This window comes from Pelophylax lessonae (genome assembly GCF_965119305.1).
Source record: "Pelophylax lessonae genome assembly, chromosome: 11".
NCBI lineage: Eukaryota > Metazoa > Chordata > Amphibia > Anura > Ranidae > Pelophylax > Pelophylax lessonae.
The window spans coordinates 141,811,372-141,823,981 of NC_138778.1; the positions used below are offsets into that span (position 1 = coordinate 141,811,372).

General features: G+C 44.7%; 1 protein-coding gene across 1 annotated transcript in view; it reads right to left on the minus strand.

Annotated features, from left to right (window-relative positions):
• Positions 1–12,610, minus strand: part of LLGL2 (LLGL scribble cell polarity complex component 2) — a 174,961-nt gene that overhangs the window by 35,370 nt on the left and 126,981 nt on the right. Inside the window, exons 8-12 of the mRNA XM_082271729.1 lie at positions 11,712–11,844; positions 11,564–11,618; positions 11,296–11,450; positions 4,400–4,617; positions 897–964 (exon numbers count right to left, since the gene is read on the minus strand). Of these exons, the coding sequence (XP_082127855.1) occupies positions 897–964; positions 4,400–4,617; positions 11,296–11,450; positions 11,564–11,618; positions 11,712–11,844 (629 nt within the window). The remainder of the gene's footprint in view (positions 1–896; positions 965–4,399; positions 4,618–11,295; positions 11,451–11,563; positions 11,619–11,711; positions 11,845–12,610) is intronic.

A 12,610-nucleotide genomic window follows, 5' to 3' on the forward strand; every position in this document is an offset into this window, starting at 1 on the left:
TAAAGTACTGTGCCTTTGAACTGTCTCCTCTTGTAGTAGTGTCTAATTACCATCTGTGCTGGCCTAGCTCCTCCACCCCTTCCCCCTCCTACATAACCTTTTTTGAAAATTGGGAAGCAATGAAGGGGAATATTATGGAATGTCACTTGAGTGACAGCTCTGGGTTTGCGGACATCAACATTGTGGCACTCGGCAGTCTGAGGTCTTTTTAATGTTCACCGAATGCAGTCTAGCGACAGGTACATGGACCTTCTTGAAGAAATAAATCTCAGCTCTACAGCCAATACTAGGACAAAACTGCTGCAGTGGGCAACTGATAAGAAAAAGTGCATACTTCTTGTATGCTGTCTTTCAGCCTGTATGCAGCAGTTTATGCTTTGCATACTCTGGCAATCCAGCAATAGTCAGGGGGGAACAAGGCGAGAACAAGGAGAGATGGATTGTCTGGCTGGCTTTTTTATAAATGACCTGCCTAACACAGATGTTGCCCCCACTCACCTCTGGCTAAGCCTTCACATAAGCAGCACAGGGTGCTTTTGAGTTCAATTGACAGTTTTCTATTTAAATCGATTACCAGAAGCTGTTCCACAAAATGGATCTGAACTTTGTGGTATACAATAAATTTAAAAAGGAGTTGGATGCTGAATCTCCTAAAGAGGTGTACAGTTTTCTTTGTGACGATACATTTGTGATATTCATGAAGAGACAATCATGAATAAAAAAACAAATGCATTTTGAAGTGTGATAAAGGGTGTCACAATGACATATTGCTTTCTTTTTCTTTATTACTCTGTTACACCCCCCCCCCCCCACACACACACATTTTACAAAATTGCCTCATTGTCTGTGGCTGTTCATATTATAATAGGTGTACATAACCTATAATGAATACCTACCCTGTTAGCAGCAAATCCCTTTGAGGTGGAGCTGGGGCTAAATCCACGCCTCCATCAACTGGCCATGGCTGTGGTGAAAACATATGGTTAATTTCCTAGTTCCTGCGACTTAAATGCAACATACCCTAAAGCAATTCTTTAGGTTATTAAAAACATAAATCAGTGCAGCGCAATGAATATTGGAAAACCAGCTGAAATACAACACAATATATATATATAAAATATAAAAGGGAGGACAGGTAAGCCCAAAGTCCCATATACAGAATGAGATCAAATGACGAGTGAGGAAGATGATGAATCCAGGATCCACTTCAGGTGGTAAATCCTTCACCTTTTAACAAGCTACTGCGCTCCCCTCAAGAGTAGACCTCCGTTTTACCAGCAGGTCTAATAAGCTTATCTTTGAAATCAATCAGTGGGAATGATACCGCAGCTCCCCAGCCACTGTTCACTTCCAGCATTTATAGCACAGAACCAGGAGCAACCTCCATCCACCACAGAAACGGTTGCAGGGGTAGACTTTGGATGGAAAGTCCGCAGGGTTGTAGGAGAGACAAGTTCTCAGCCACAAGGTACCTTTCAGTGAGTGCTATGAGATCAACCAACTTGGGGTCCCCTTCATCCCAAGAATAATCTCATAGCACGTTTTTATTTCAGTTTTGGCGATTAACCTTTTTTGTGTTTAGCTGCATTTTCATTTATGTACTAATTTTTACTCTTTACGCTGATTGTATTTTTGCCTATTTAGGTTATTAATTGCAAACTAACCACTTGTTCACCGGCCACTATAGGTATACTGCGGCAGGTCGGCTCTGTTACATGAAACGACTTACCTGTACGTCGTTTCGTGTAGCAGTTAGTGGGGGTGCGCATGCGCCTATTGGCTGGAGTGGGAGTCAATCAGCAGGTCCAGCGGACGCAATGTCTGCCGGGCACCCGCGATCGCTCCCCATGGAGACAGAATGGTGGTCTGCCGAAGTAAACATGACACACTGCTGTTCTATCAGGGATAAACACAGGGATCCTGTGTTCCCCAAAATTAGGAACACAAGTCTCCGTGTTCATGCAGCAAGTCAATCCCCCACACAGTTAGAAAGCATCCCCATGGCACACATTTAACCCTTTGATTGCCCCTGATGTTAACCCCTTCCCTGTCAGTGTCATTAGTACAGTAAAATTGCATATTTTTAGCACTGATTACTGTGGTAATGTCACTGGTCCCCTCAAACGTGCCGGTTAGGTGCCCGATCTGTCCCACTAAAAAAATCACTGATTGCTGCCATAACTAGTAAAAAAATAAAATACACTCAACAAAAATACAAAAAAAAAAAAACGCAACACTTTTGTTTTTGCCCCCATTTTTTCATGAGCTGAACTCAAAGATCTAAGGTGTGGCATATCAAGATGCTGATGAGACAGCATGATTATTGCACAGGTGTGCCTTAGGCTGGCCACAATAAAAGGCTACTCAAAAATGTGCAGTTTTACTGTATTGGGGGGGGGGGGTGGCAAAAACCAGTCAGTATCTGGTGTGACCACTATTTGCCTCATGCAGTGCAACACATCTCCTTCACATATAGTTGATCAGGTTGTTGATTGTGGCCTGTGGAATGTTGGTCCACTTCTCTTCAATGGCTGTGCGAAGTTGCTGGATATTGGCAGGACCTGAAACACGCTTCCGTATACGCCGATCCAGAGCATCCCAAACATGCTCAGTGGGTGAGATGTCCGGTGAGTATGCTGGCCATCCAAGAATTGGGATGTTTTCAGCTTCCAGGAATTGTGTACAGATCCTTGCAACATAGAGCCGTGCATTATCATGCTGCAACATGAGATGATGGTCGTGGATGAATGGCACAACAATGGGCCTCAGGATCTCGTCACGTTATCTCTGTGCATTCAAAATGCCATCAATAAAATGCACCTGTGTTCATAGTCCATAACATACGCCTGCCCATACCATAACCCCACGGCCACCATGGGCCACTCGATCTAATCAGCATCTTGATATGTCGCACCTGTGAGGTGGATGGATTATCTCGGCAAAGGAGAAGTGCTCACCAACACAGATTTAGACAGATTTGTGACCAATATTGGAGAGAAATCGGCCTTTTGTGTACATAGAAAAAGTCTTAGATCTTTGAGTTCAGCTCATGAAAAATGGGGGGAAAAAACAAAGTGTTGCGTTTATAATTTTATTCAGTGTAAATAAAAATGACAAATCTTTCCCCTAGTTTGTAGACGCGATAACTTTTGCAAAAACCAATCAATATACACCTATTTTAACATAAATATGTAGCAGAATACATATTGGGGTAAATTGATGAAAAAAGTAGAATTTTTAACCCATTCCCTGCCAGTGTCAGTACAGTACCAGTGCATATTTTTAGCACTGATTACTGTAGTAATGTCACTGGTTCTCTCAAACGTGTCAGTAAGGTGTCCGATCTGTCCGCCACAATGTCGCAGTTCCGCTAAAAAAAATCGTTGATCGCCACCATTACTTGTAAAAAATAAATAAAAATGCCATAAATCTATCCCCTAGTTTGTAGACGCGATAACTTTTGCACAAACCAATCAATATACACCTATTTTAACATAAATATGTAGCAGAATACATATTGGGGTAAATTGATGAAAAAAGTAGATTTCATTTTTTTTTTTTAATGGGAATGTTTTATAGCAGAAAGTAAAAATATATATTTTTTTTTTTTCCAGAATTGTTGCTCTTTTTTTGTTTATGGAGCAAAAATTAAAACCCGCACAGGTGATCAAATACCACCAAAAGAAAGCTCTATTTGTGGGAAAAAAAGGAAATCAATTGTATTTGGGTACAGCATTGCACAACGGCGCAATTATCAGTTAAAATAACGCAGTGCCATATTGCAAAAAATGGCCTGGTCATTAAGGGGGGGGGGGGTAATACCTTCTGGTCCTTAAGTGGTTAAAAACATCTAAGAGTGGGTGAAAGATGCCCTGTCCCTTTGGTCACTAGAACTTATACCCTCTTCTGTGCCAGACCGAATGACCCCGCTAAAGAGAAATGGATGAGTGATGCTCAGACAATGCTACAACACTAGGTATCTGCAATGGCTTTCGATGGGTTAGGAAAAAAAAAATGTATACCTTTTACAAAACCTTTCCCCTCCTATTACGCAGGTAACTTGCATGGATTTAAGGAAACATATCAGGACTTAAATATTTAGGAGGACTTCTTTTCTAAAAATCTAGTTGCTTGGCTGCAACGTGAATTCAATGGCTTCAATAATTTGATTCTATCATCCAGAACAATTTTTTTTGAAGGAGCAAATCAGTATCTTGTTTTTGATCGATTTTATTTAAAACCCCAAGAATTTAAGGATAAAGTATATTAAGACTCAGCACAACTACATATTCCATAAACAATTTATGATAGAGTCATGGATCTTTAATCTAAAACTCCAAATATTAAATATGTTACATACAGATAGGTGTGTAAAAAATCCAAGCAGAATGATCCTTACCATGGTAGAGTAATGAGTGTTCTGTTTCCTGCCTGCACTGATTATCCTCTCCCATAGTTTCAGTGGAATAGAAGAGATGTGATAGGAACAGGTGATTGCTGAACAGTGTAGTGACACAAGGTAAGGGCACTGTATTACTGGCCAGCCAGGTGTCTGTAGATCAATGGCCACCAGTTCCTCCTCCGCAAGTACCAGAAGGGCACGAGGATCATCACATTCTAGAAGAAATATAAAGTTGATCAATGGGCACAATGGCTTTTTGCTGTAACATTCCTTTACTTCTGCCTGGTCATCTCGCGTCTCGACTACTGCAATTCCCTTCTCATTGGCTTACCTGTACACAGGTTATCCCCCCTTCAATCCATCATGAATGCTGCCGCCAGACTCATCCACCTCACCAATCGCTCAGTGTCCGCTGCTCCTCTCTGTCAAGCCCTCCATTGGCTTCCGCTCACCCAACAAATTAAATTCAAAATACTTACAACATCTTACAAAGCAATCCACAGCCTAGCCCCCAGCTACATCACCAGCCTCATCTCAAAATACCAACCTAATCGCTCTCTTCGTTCCTCTCAAAACGTCCTGCTCTCTAGCTCACTCATCACCTCCTCCCATGCTCGCCTCCAGGACTTTTCCAGAGCCTCTCCAATCCTATGGAACTCCTTACCCTTATCTGTCCGAGTATCTCCCACTCTATTAGCTTTTAGGCGATCTCTGAAAACCCTCCTTTTCAGAGAAGCCTATCCTACCAACCCCTAACAAATGTACCTCCTTTTCTCCATCAACCCATCCCCCATGGTTATTGCTTTTTGTTTCACTTGACCCTCCCTTCTAGATTGTAAGCTCTAACGAGCAGGGCCCTCTAGTTCCTCCTGTCTTGAACTGTATTGTAACTGTATGGTCTTCCCTCACATTGTAAAGCGCTGCGCAAACTGTTGGCGCTATATAAATCCTGTATAATAAAATAATATAGACAGAGAGCAAAATATCAACAGTGAGGATCATATCCAAATATAGATATCCTTGTGAATACAAAGTCTCCCCAAGAAGTACATAAAATTGCAGTGAAGTGAAAGCTGATAAATTTGAAAGTAGCACTGTGGGAGCGGATTCTCCAGGAACATTATCATCAAACAGCAGATGGTAAGCTCAGATATCCGTACGGTCCCAAATTCAACAGACAACTCAAGAGAAGATCAGGTCCCTAATAGTTATGTTATACTAAGGGAACTGGATATTAGTCGAATAAATTGATTTTTGTAAAATCTTACCGTAAAATCCTTTTCTCTTAGCTCATTGACAGACGTAGTCCTCGGTGATTTAGCACCTTCGGGTTATGCTGCCCTCCACAGGAGTAGGACTAGACAGGAAATAAAAATGCTCTGGCCACACCCTAGGGGCAGTCCACGAGGGTATATCCTCTCTCTCTGCCACAGCAAATCAGTTATGTCACAAAGCAGTGTTTAGAGAATTTAACCCAACCCAACTCCAAAACAGAGGGGCGGGTACTACGTCTGTCAATGAGCTAAGAGAAAAGGATTTTACGGTAAGATTTTACAAAAATCCATTTTTCTCTATCGCTCATTGACAGACGTAGTCCTCGGTGATTTAGCACCTTCGGGACGTCCCAAAGCAGTACCACAAATGAGGGGTGGGAAAAAATGGAAATTAAATCCAATCTAGAAGGCCCAACCGGTGCCAACTAGAAGTTTTACAATGCTCATCCGCAATGATGAGACTCAACAAAAAATTTTTCAACAGAAAAAATCCTCGAGGTAGACCTCCGGTCTCCTCAAATTGCGGCCTGCAAAACCTTGCGGCCAAATGAGGCATGCGCCGATGCCATCACATCAATTTTATAAAATTTTGTAAAGGTATGTACCGACGACCAGGTGGCCGCCTTACATACCTGGACCACTGACGCCTTATGGCGGAAGGCCCAGGAAGTACTGAGCGCTCGAGTGGAGTGCGCCCTAACAGGGAACGGAGGACTCCGACCCTTAATAGAATAAGCCTGTACCACCGTCTGTCTAATCCATTTGGCGATAGTCACGGCAGATGCAGGCAACCCCTTTCTGGGGCCATCCGTGATCACAGTGAATCCGTCTTACGGAATGATTCCATAGCCTTCAGGTATACCCCGATTGCCCGAACCACATCCAAGGAATGCAACGCATGTTCCCGATGATGACTGGGCTGAGGACACAAGGAAGGTAGTACAATATCTTCATTCAGATGAAAATCTGAAACCACCTTAGGAAGAAAGGATGGCTTAGGATGAAGTACTACCTTATCCCTATGAATCACTAAGTATGGGGACTGGCATGATAAAGCAGCCAGTTCTGACACCCTGCGTGCAGAAGTGATAGCCACCAAGAAGGCTACCTTCTGGTATAAAGTAAGCAAGGGAATCTCCCTGATGTTTTCAAAGGGAGGTTTCTGTAGAACCGACAAAACCAAATTAAGATCCCAGGGCGGTAAGGGCACGAGGAATGGTGGAGCCAGGTGCCGCACCCCCTGGATGAAATTCCGCACCAAGGACTTAGTAGCTAAAGGCTTCTGAAAGAAGATTGCTAATGCTGAAACTTGACCTTTGATGGTGCTCAAGGCTAGTTTCTGCTCGACCCCTTTTTGCAGAAAGGCCAATATTCGGGTCACCGAATAGGTACGTGGAGGAATCCCTAAAGATTCGCACCACGCGATATAAGTCTTCCATGTGCGATAATAGACCTTGCTGGAAGTCGCTTTCCTTGCTTTAATAAGGGTAGGAATAACTGAAGCTGACAACCCTCTGTCCTTCAGTACCTGGGTCTCAATGGCCAGGCCATTAAAACCAGCGACTGTAAAACACGATGGAAGATTGGTCCTTGAGACCTCAGACACTCCCTGAGACGAAGTTCCCAAGGAACGTCCGCGACTCGCATGTCCATGTCGGGTAGATCGGCTTGACGAGGCTAGCCTAGAATTTCTAGGACCACTGGCACTGACTGGATCTGAACCAGGCGGCCCTAGAGCTATCTGGTCCCGACCATCCGACAAAGTCTGATCGTTCTCCGTTCCCACACATTTATCAGACACCTGATTCCTATCAGGAACGGTGATCTCTCCTGGTTGAACCTCAGGGACCGAAGTCACCCGGCTAGAGGCTTCTTGGTCTGTCTGTTCAACTGGATCCGATTCTTGTGGGGAACTGAGACTAATCTTTGGAAAAGGTAAAGAATAAGATCTTTTCAGGGAACGGTAACTACCGCTCCCTGTAGTACTTAAATGTTGGAAGGGAAGAATCGCACCAGTAGCAGTGGTCGATGCTCGATCTAATGCCCTGAATACCGGTGAAAATGTCCCCCCACCCTCAAGCCGGGTGGGGGCGCACCTTCAGGCTGTGTAATCCTTTGCTTCAGGTTTGGCTGAGTCTGTCTTTTGTTTGTCCGACCAGCCCTTCTTGAACCCTCCTGGAGGAGCCTTGCCCTTCCCGCTTGCAGCAGTTGGGCGCACAAACCCTTTATGGGCGGTAAAGAAAGGTCCCCGCTTGTTACGAGGTCCTTTAGCTTTAGCAGCCTGTGGCAAGAAAGTGCTCTTGCCCCCAGTGGCATCCTTAATGATCTCATCTAGGGTGGCCCCAAATAGGCGATTCCCCTGAAAGGGGAGATTAGTCAAGGTCTTTTTGGAACCTAGGTCTGCTGACCAGCATTTTAACCACAGCACACGTCTGAGGATTACCGCTGACATAGATGCTTGCCCTAATAGGGGAGTAGTATCCAAGGCTGCGTCACAGACGAACTGTAGTCCTTGTATAATCTGTTCCATTAATTCAGATGTTCCCTGGGGGATATCTTTCCCCCTCAGGTCTTGGTGTACCAATCTCGCCCATTCCGTTAGTGTCTGGGAAACTAGACCAATAACAATTACTGGTCTAAATGCTGACCCCATCAGGGAGAAGATAGTGCGGGACTCCACTTCCACCTTTCGATCCACCAGATCCTTAAAGGACAAAGTGTCCTCCACTGGGATAACCGTGGCTTTATTCAGCCTGGAAATAGGTGGGTCCACCACCGGTGGAACCGTCCATTTCTTGATGAGGGATTCCTCAAACAGATAGCGTCTAGCAATACGCTTGGAAATAGTAAAGGTACGCTTAGAATGCTCCCATTCTCCTTTAATTTTGTTATCAAAACACTTGGGTACAGGAAAAACCTTCACCGTTTTGATGGGCTTGTTAGTACCAAAGGGAATCTCTGTTTCAGTTGCCTCTGCCGATAAAACCTCAAGTCTTAAGGTTTCCCGCACCGCCACAACTAGTGCGTCCACCAATGCTTCTTCCCGAATTATGGCGGACGAATGAACGTCCTCCTCACTGTCTGCGGGAACTTTACCTGAGATAACAGCCCTTGCAGAGGGACCTGCAGCTGCAGTGACCATCTCTGAATCTGAGTCAGAGGTGTCAGATGATATAGGGGTAGGCGGGGGTCGCTTTCTTGACCCCCGTCCCTGACACGCCGTCTCCACCCGAGCCACCAAAGACTCCAAAGCTGATGTAAATGCGTCTATACTCTGTGCACCGGTGGGTCCCGTGGTCCCCTCGAGGGAAACAGGTGGGGGTGCTTGCGTGGCAGGGTCCATGATAATTCCAGTTACTACCCGGAAAATTCAATCCAAAAATAAAACCTTTTTTTTTTTTTTTTTTTATTAGACCCCCAGCGCCACAAAGCCCCTCAGTGTTAGCTGCTTAGGGACCCCTATTGAGCGAAAGAGAGAGAGATAGACCCCCAGGCTCACCACTTGATGCTCAGAGTTTTCCACTGCACTTGTCTCAGCACTGTCTCGAACCGACAGGAAGTCTCTTGGCTGGCTGCCCAGGAAGAAAGGAGGCGGCTCCGCCCCTCCGTACGCCTTCCGGCGCCTCCCCTAGCTCCACGAGGTGTTTGGGTCACCTCAAACATGGCCGCCCCCATGCTAGAGACACGAGGCTACGCCAAAATGGCGGCCTCGTGCGGTCTAGCAAACAATGGCGGCGGCTGTACCGAATAGCGGCGTGACTGCAGGGCATCACAACACCTTCTCTACATGGGGATTTAGCCTGGACAGCGGTACCGGACCCTGGCGGACCGCATGGCCGTCGGAAGGCCTGCTATTGCTGGAGACCTGACTTGGAAGGCAGTCTACATGTCCGTGGCTTCTGACTGGTAGGATACTTATATTATCACAGTAAGATTCCAGTACTGCCACTGATTACAATTTTTTAAACATATTTACAATTAGATTGTCAGCTCCCAAACCAAGCCTCCTGGCTTTTTGCACACAAAAATCACACTCAAAGTAGGGGGATCTGTGCCATGTTATAGGATAGAGGGGAACTCATCCTTACCATACAGAGAGGGGCCCGCGTTCACCACAAGACCCGTCAGAGGGAAAGGGGGAACATACTACTCACCATACCGGAACCAGGCGAGCGCCAACTCCTGACAGTACCCCTCTCCACCGGGGCGGGAGGGCTGTCGACCAATACGGACGCCGTGACTCATGGTCCTTGGCGTTTCAGCGAGACGTTTAACTCGCAAGGTCAGTCCCTCCAGTGGGACTATGTCGCGGCCGACCCAGCGCGGAGCTATGGCCTGCACGCGCTCGTAGGCTGAACTGGGGTGACCACCGGATCTCAACATCCAGCCCGTCGCCCAGTTCAGCTTTCTTGCTTGAAGATCTCACAGGAACACTGGAGAAAAAAAGCTGTCTAAGATTCTTTTTAAGAAAAAAATCCTGCCAGGACCGAAGATCCCAGCAAGGTATCTAGGTCCTACTCCTAACTAGACAGAAAAAAACTGATTTGCTGTGGCAGAGAGAGAGGGGATATACCCTCGGGGACTGCCCCTAGGGTGTGGCCAGAGCATTTTTATTTCCTGTCTAGTCCTACTCCTGTGGGGGGCAGCATAACCCGAAGGTGCTAAATCACCGAGGACTACGTCTGTCAATGAGCGATAGAGAAATAACTTTTAGAAACTACTAATCACAGCTGAGAACAAATATTGTTGCATCTATAAGTACAAGTAGTGGAATAATGTGAAAGACCAAAAAAAAATAAATGCTTTTTCATGTCTGTAGCAAACACATGCATGTTTGGCATCAAACAAATGAAGCTAACATCTATTGTCCTAAAATTAGGAAACCAGAATACCCCCCAACTTAAAATAGGAGATACATGGAATTCTTGAAATGTTTGACAGCTAATCCATCGCGTACATCATTGGACTCATTTATCAAATGGAACAAAAAGAACTGTTACTACACAATCTTGTGCCATCACCTTTTAGTTCTAACATTTAGATTGTAAATTCACCTGGCCACACAGACCTTAATGAGCACAAGATTAACATTTGTACATAAGCCATATGCCAATGGCCACTAAATTTTTACTGTATTCAAAATGCATCGGGGGAGGGAGGATGACTGCATATAAGAACCACTTCAGAATGTTGCCAAAACTAGTGCTAGATTACAAGCTAGCTACCCACAACTTGTGTTTTTTAAGTGGATTCTGCCTCAAATGGCTCACCTATCCATATTGGTAAAACTGACGCTTTGCCTGAACTCATGGAGGGCTCTCCTATCCATTTCTGCAAGCTTTGGTAAAGCCAAGAGAAGTAAAAATCTAGTTGTATTTTCTTTTAGTAGCAGACATTTCCAACTAGCACTGGGTGGTCTCTATACCACTTTGGCACTAAACCATAAAACCAAGGTAGTACTAGGATTACGAATTAAAGTGAAAGAAAGAAAAGCAAGACAAGCTTATGGCATACAAAATATTACCAAATTCAAGTTATATACTGAAGAAGCATTAACTATTTTCCCCTTCATGCCAATCCCAGCATGACATTTCTACAACTGTTCCTGTGTTTACTCACCAGCTGAAGGATCAGGGTTGGCAATTACCAAATGATCAATGATCCTAGAAGTGAAGTCAAATGCTACTTGCTGACTGCCATGAACAACAGAGATGCTATGTCTGTCCCCATAGCTTGCCATTGGCATACCTCCTTGGAACACAATATATGGGGACCTGAGGGAAGCAAAATGTACATTCATGGATCATTACATAATCACATCTCACAAACAGAACCATCCCACTTCTATCCAAAGGATATGCAAACAATTTTTAATGTCAAGGCTTACCCCCTACGTGCTGTGAGCCATGTAATTTTGCCGATTGCTTTGCAGCGAAAGGGACCTGTGAAAAAAAAAAAAAAAATACACAGGGTATGTTCAATCCGCATCTCCTTTAATGCAATTACAATCCTTAAAGTTGAGATCAAATCTTTACCATATGGCAATTTGCTCTCCATAGGTGACTGTTGGACAAGTTCCCCAGTTGCATCCCACTGATTGTATCCTCCATCATTATGACAGCTTATTATTTGCTGTCCATCTCGACACCAGAACACATTTTCCAGTTGCTGGGAGAAAAAAAAAAAATGTAAAAAAAAAATGTGAAAACCAGTTCAACAACTTGCAATCTAAAGATCACATCAGGAAGCAAATTATTAAGAAGATATCCATGGAAGGATTTTGAAAGCACATGCAACTAAATCTCACTTAATTCCCCTATTCCAGCCAAAGCTTTAGAAACACGGTTAGGTTTTCACAGCAGTCTGTGGCCAGAATGGCCAATTTCCCTCACTTTCCATCAGGCCAGGAAGTAATGGCAAACTTCTCCAAAGGGGATGTCCAAAAGCAGTGCCAAAAAGAAAATTAGGGGTGGGGAAAATAACCCAAGGCTAAACATAAGTGCTCTTAACCAGGACACAGGAGCCTTAACCGGGTCATAGGAGCCCCTTCTGGGGGAAAAAAAAAGTTTAAAGAAAAGCAACCCTCAAGAAGGAACAGCCCCTCTTAAACAGCAGCCTGCAAAACTTTGCGGCCAAAAGCAGCATCCGCAGATGCCAAAGTATCTACCTTATAGAATTTTGTGAAGGCATGCACCGACAACCAAGTGGCCGCCTTGCAAACTTGTGATATTGATGCCTGATGACGGAAGGCCCAAGAAGCACTCAGCGCCCGAGTAGAATGCGCCGTCCTAGGGAAAGGTGGAACCTTACCTGAGCCATCTGGAGATGGTAGCCGAAGAAGCGGCCAGCCTTTTTCTCAGTCCATCCTTAACCACAAAAAGAAAGTCTGACCTCCGGAAGGACTTAGTAACTGCCAGATATATCCAAGGTATGC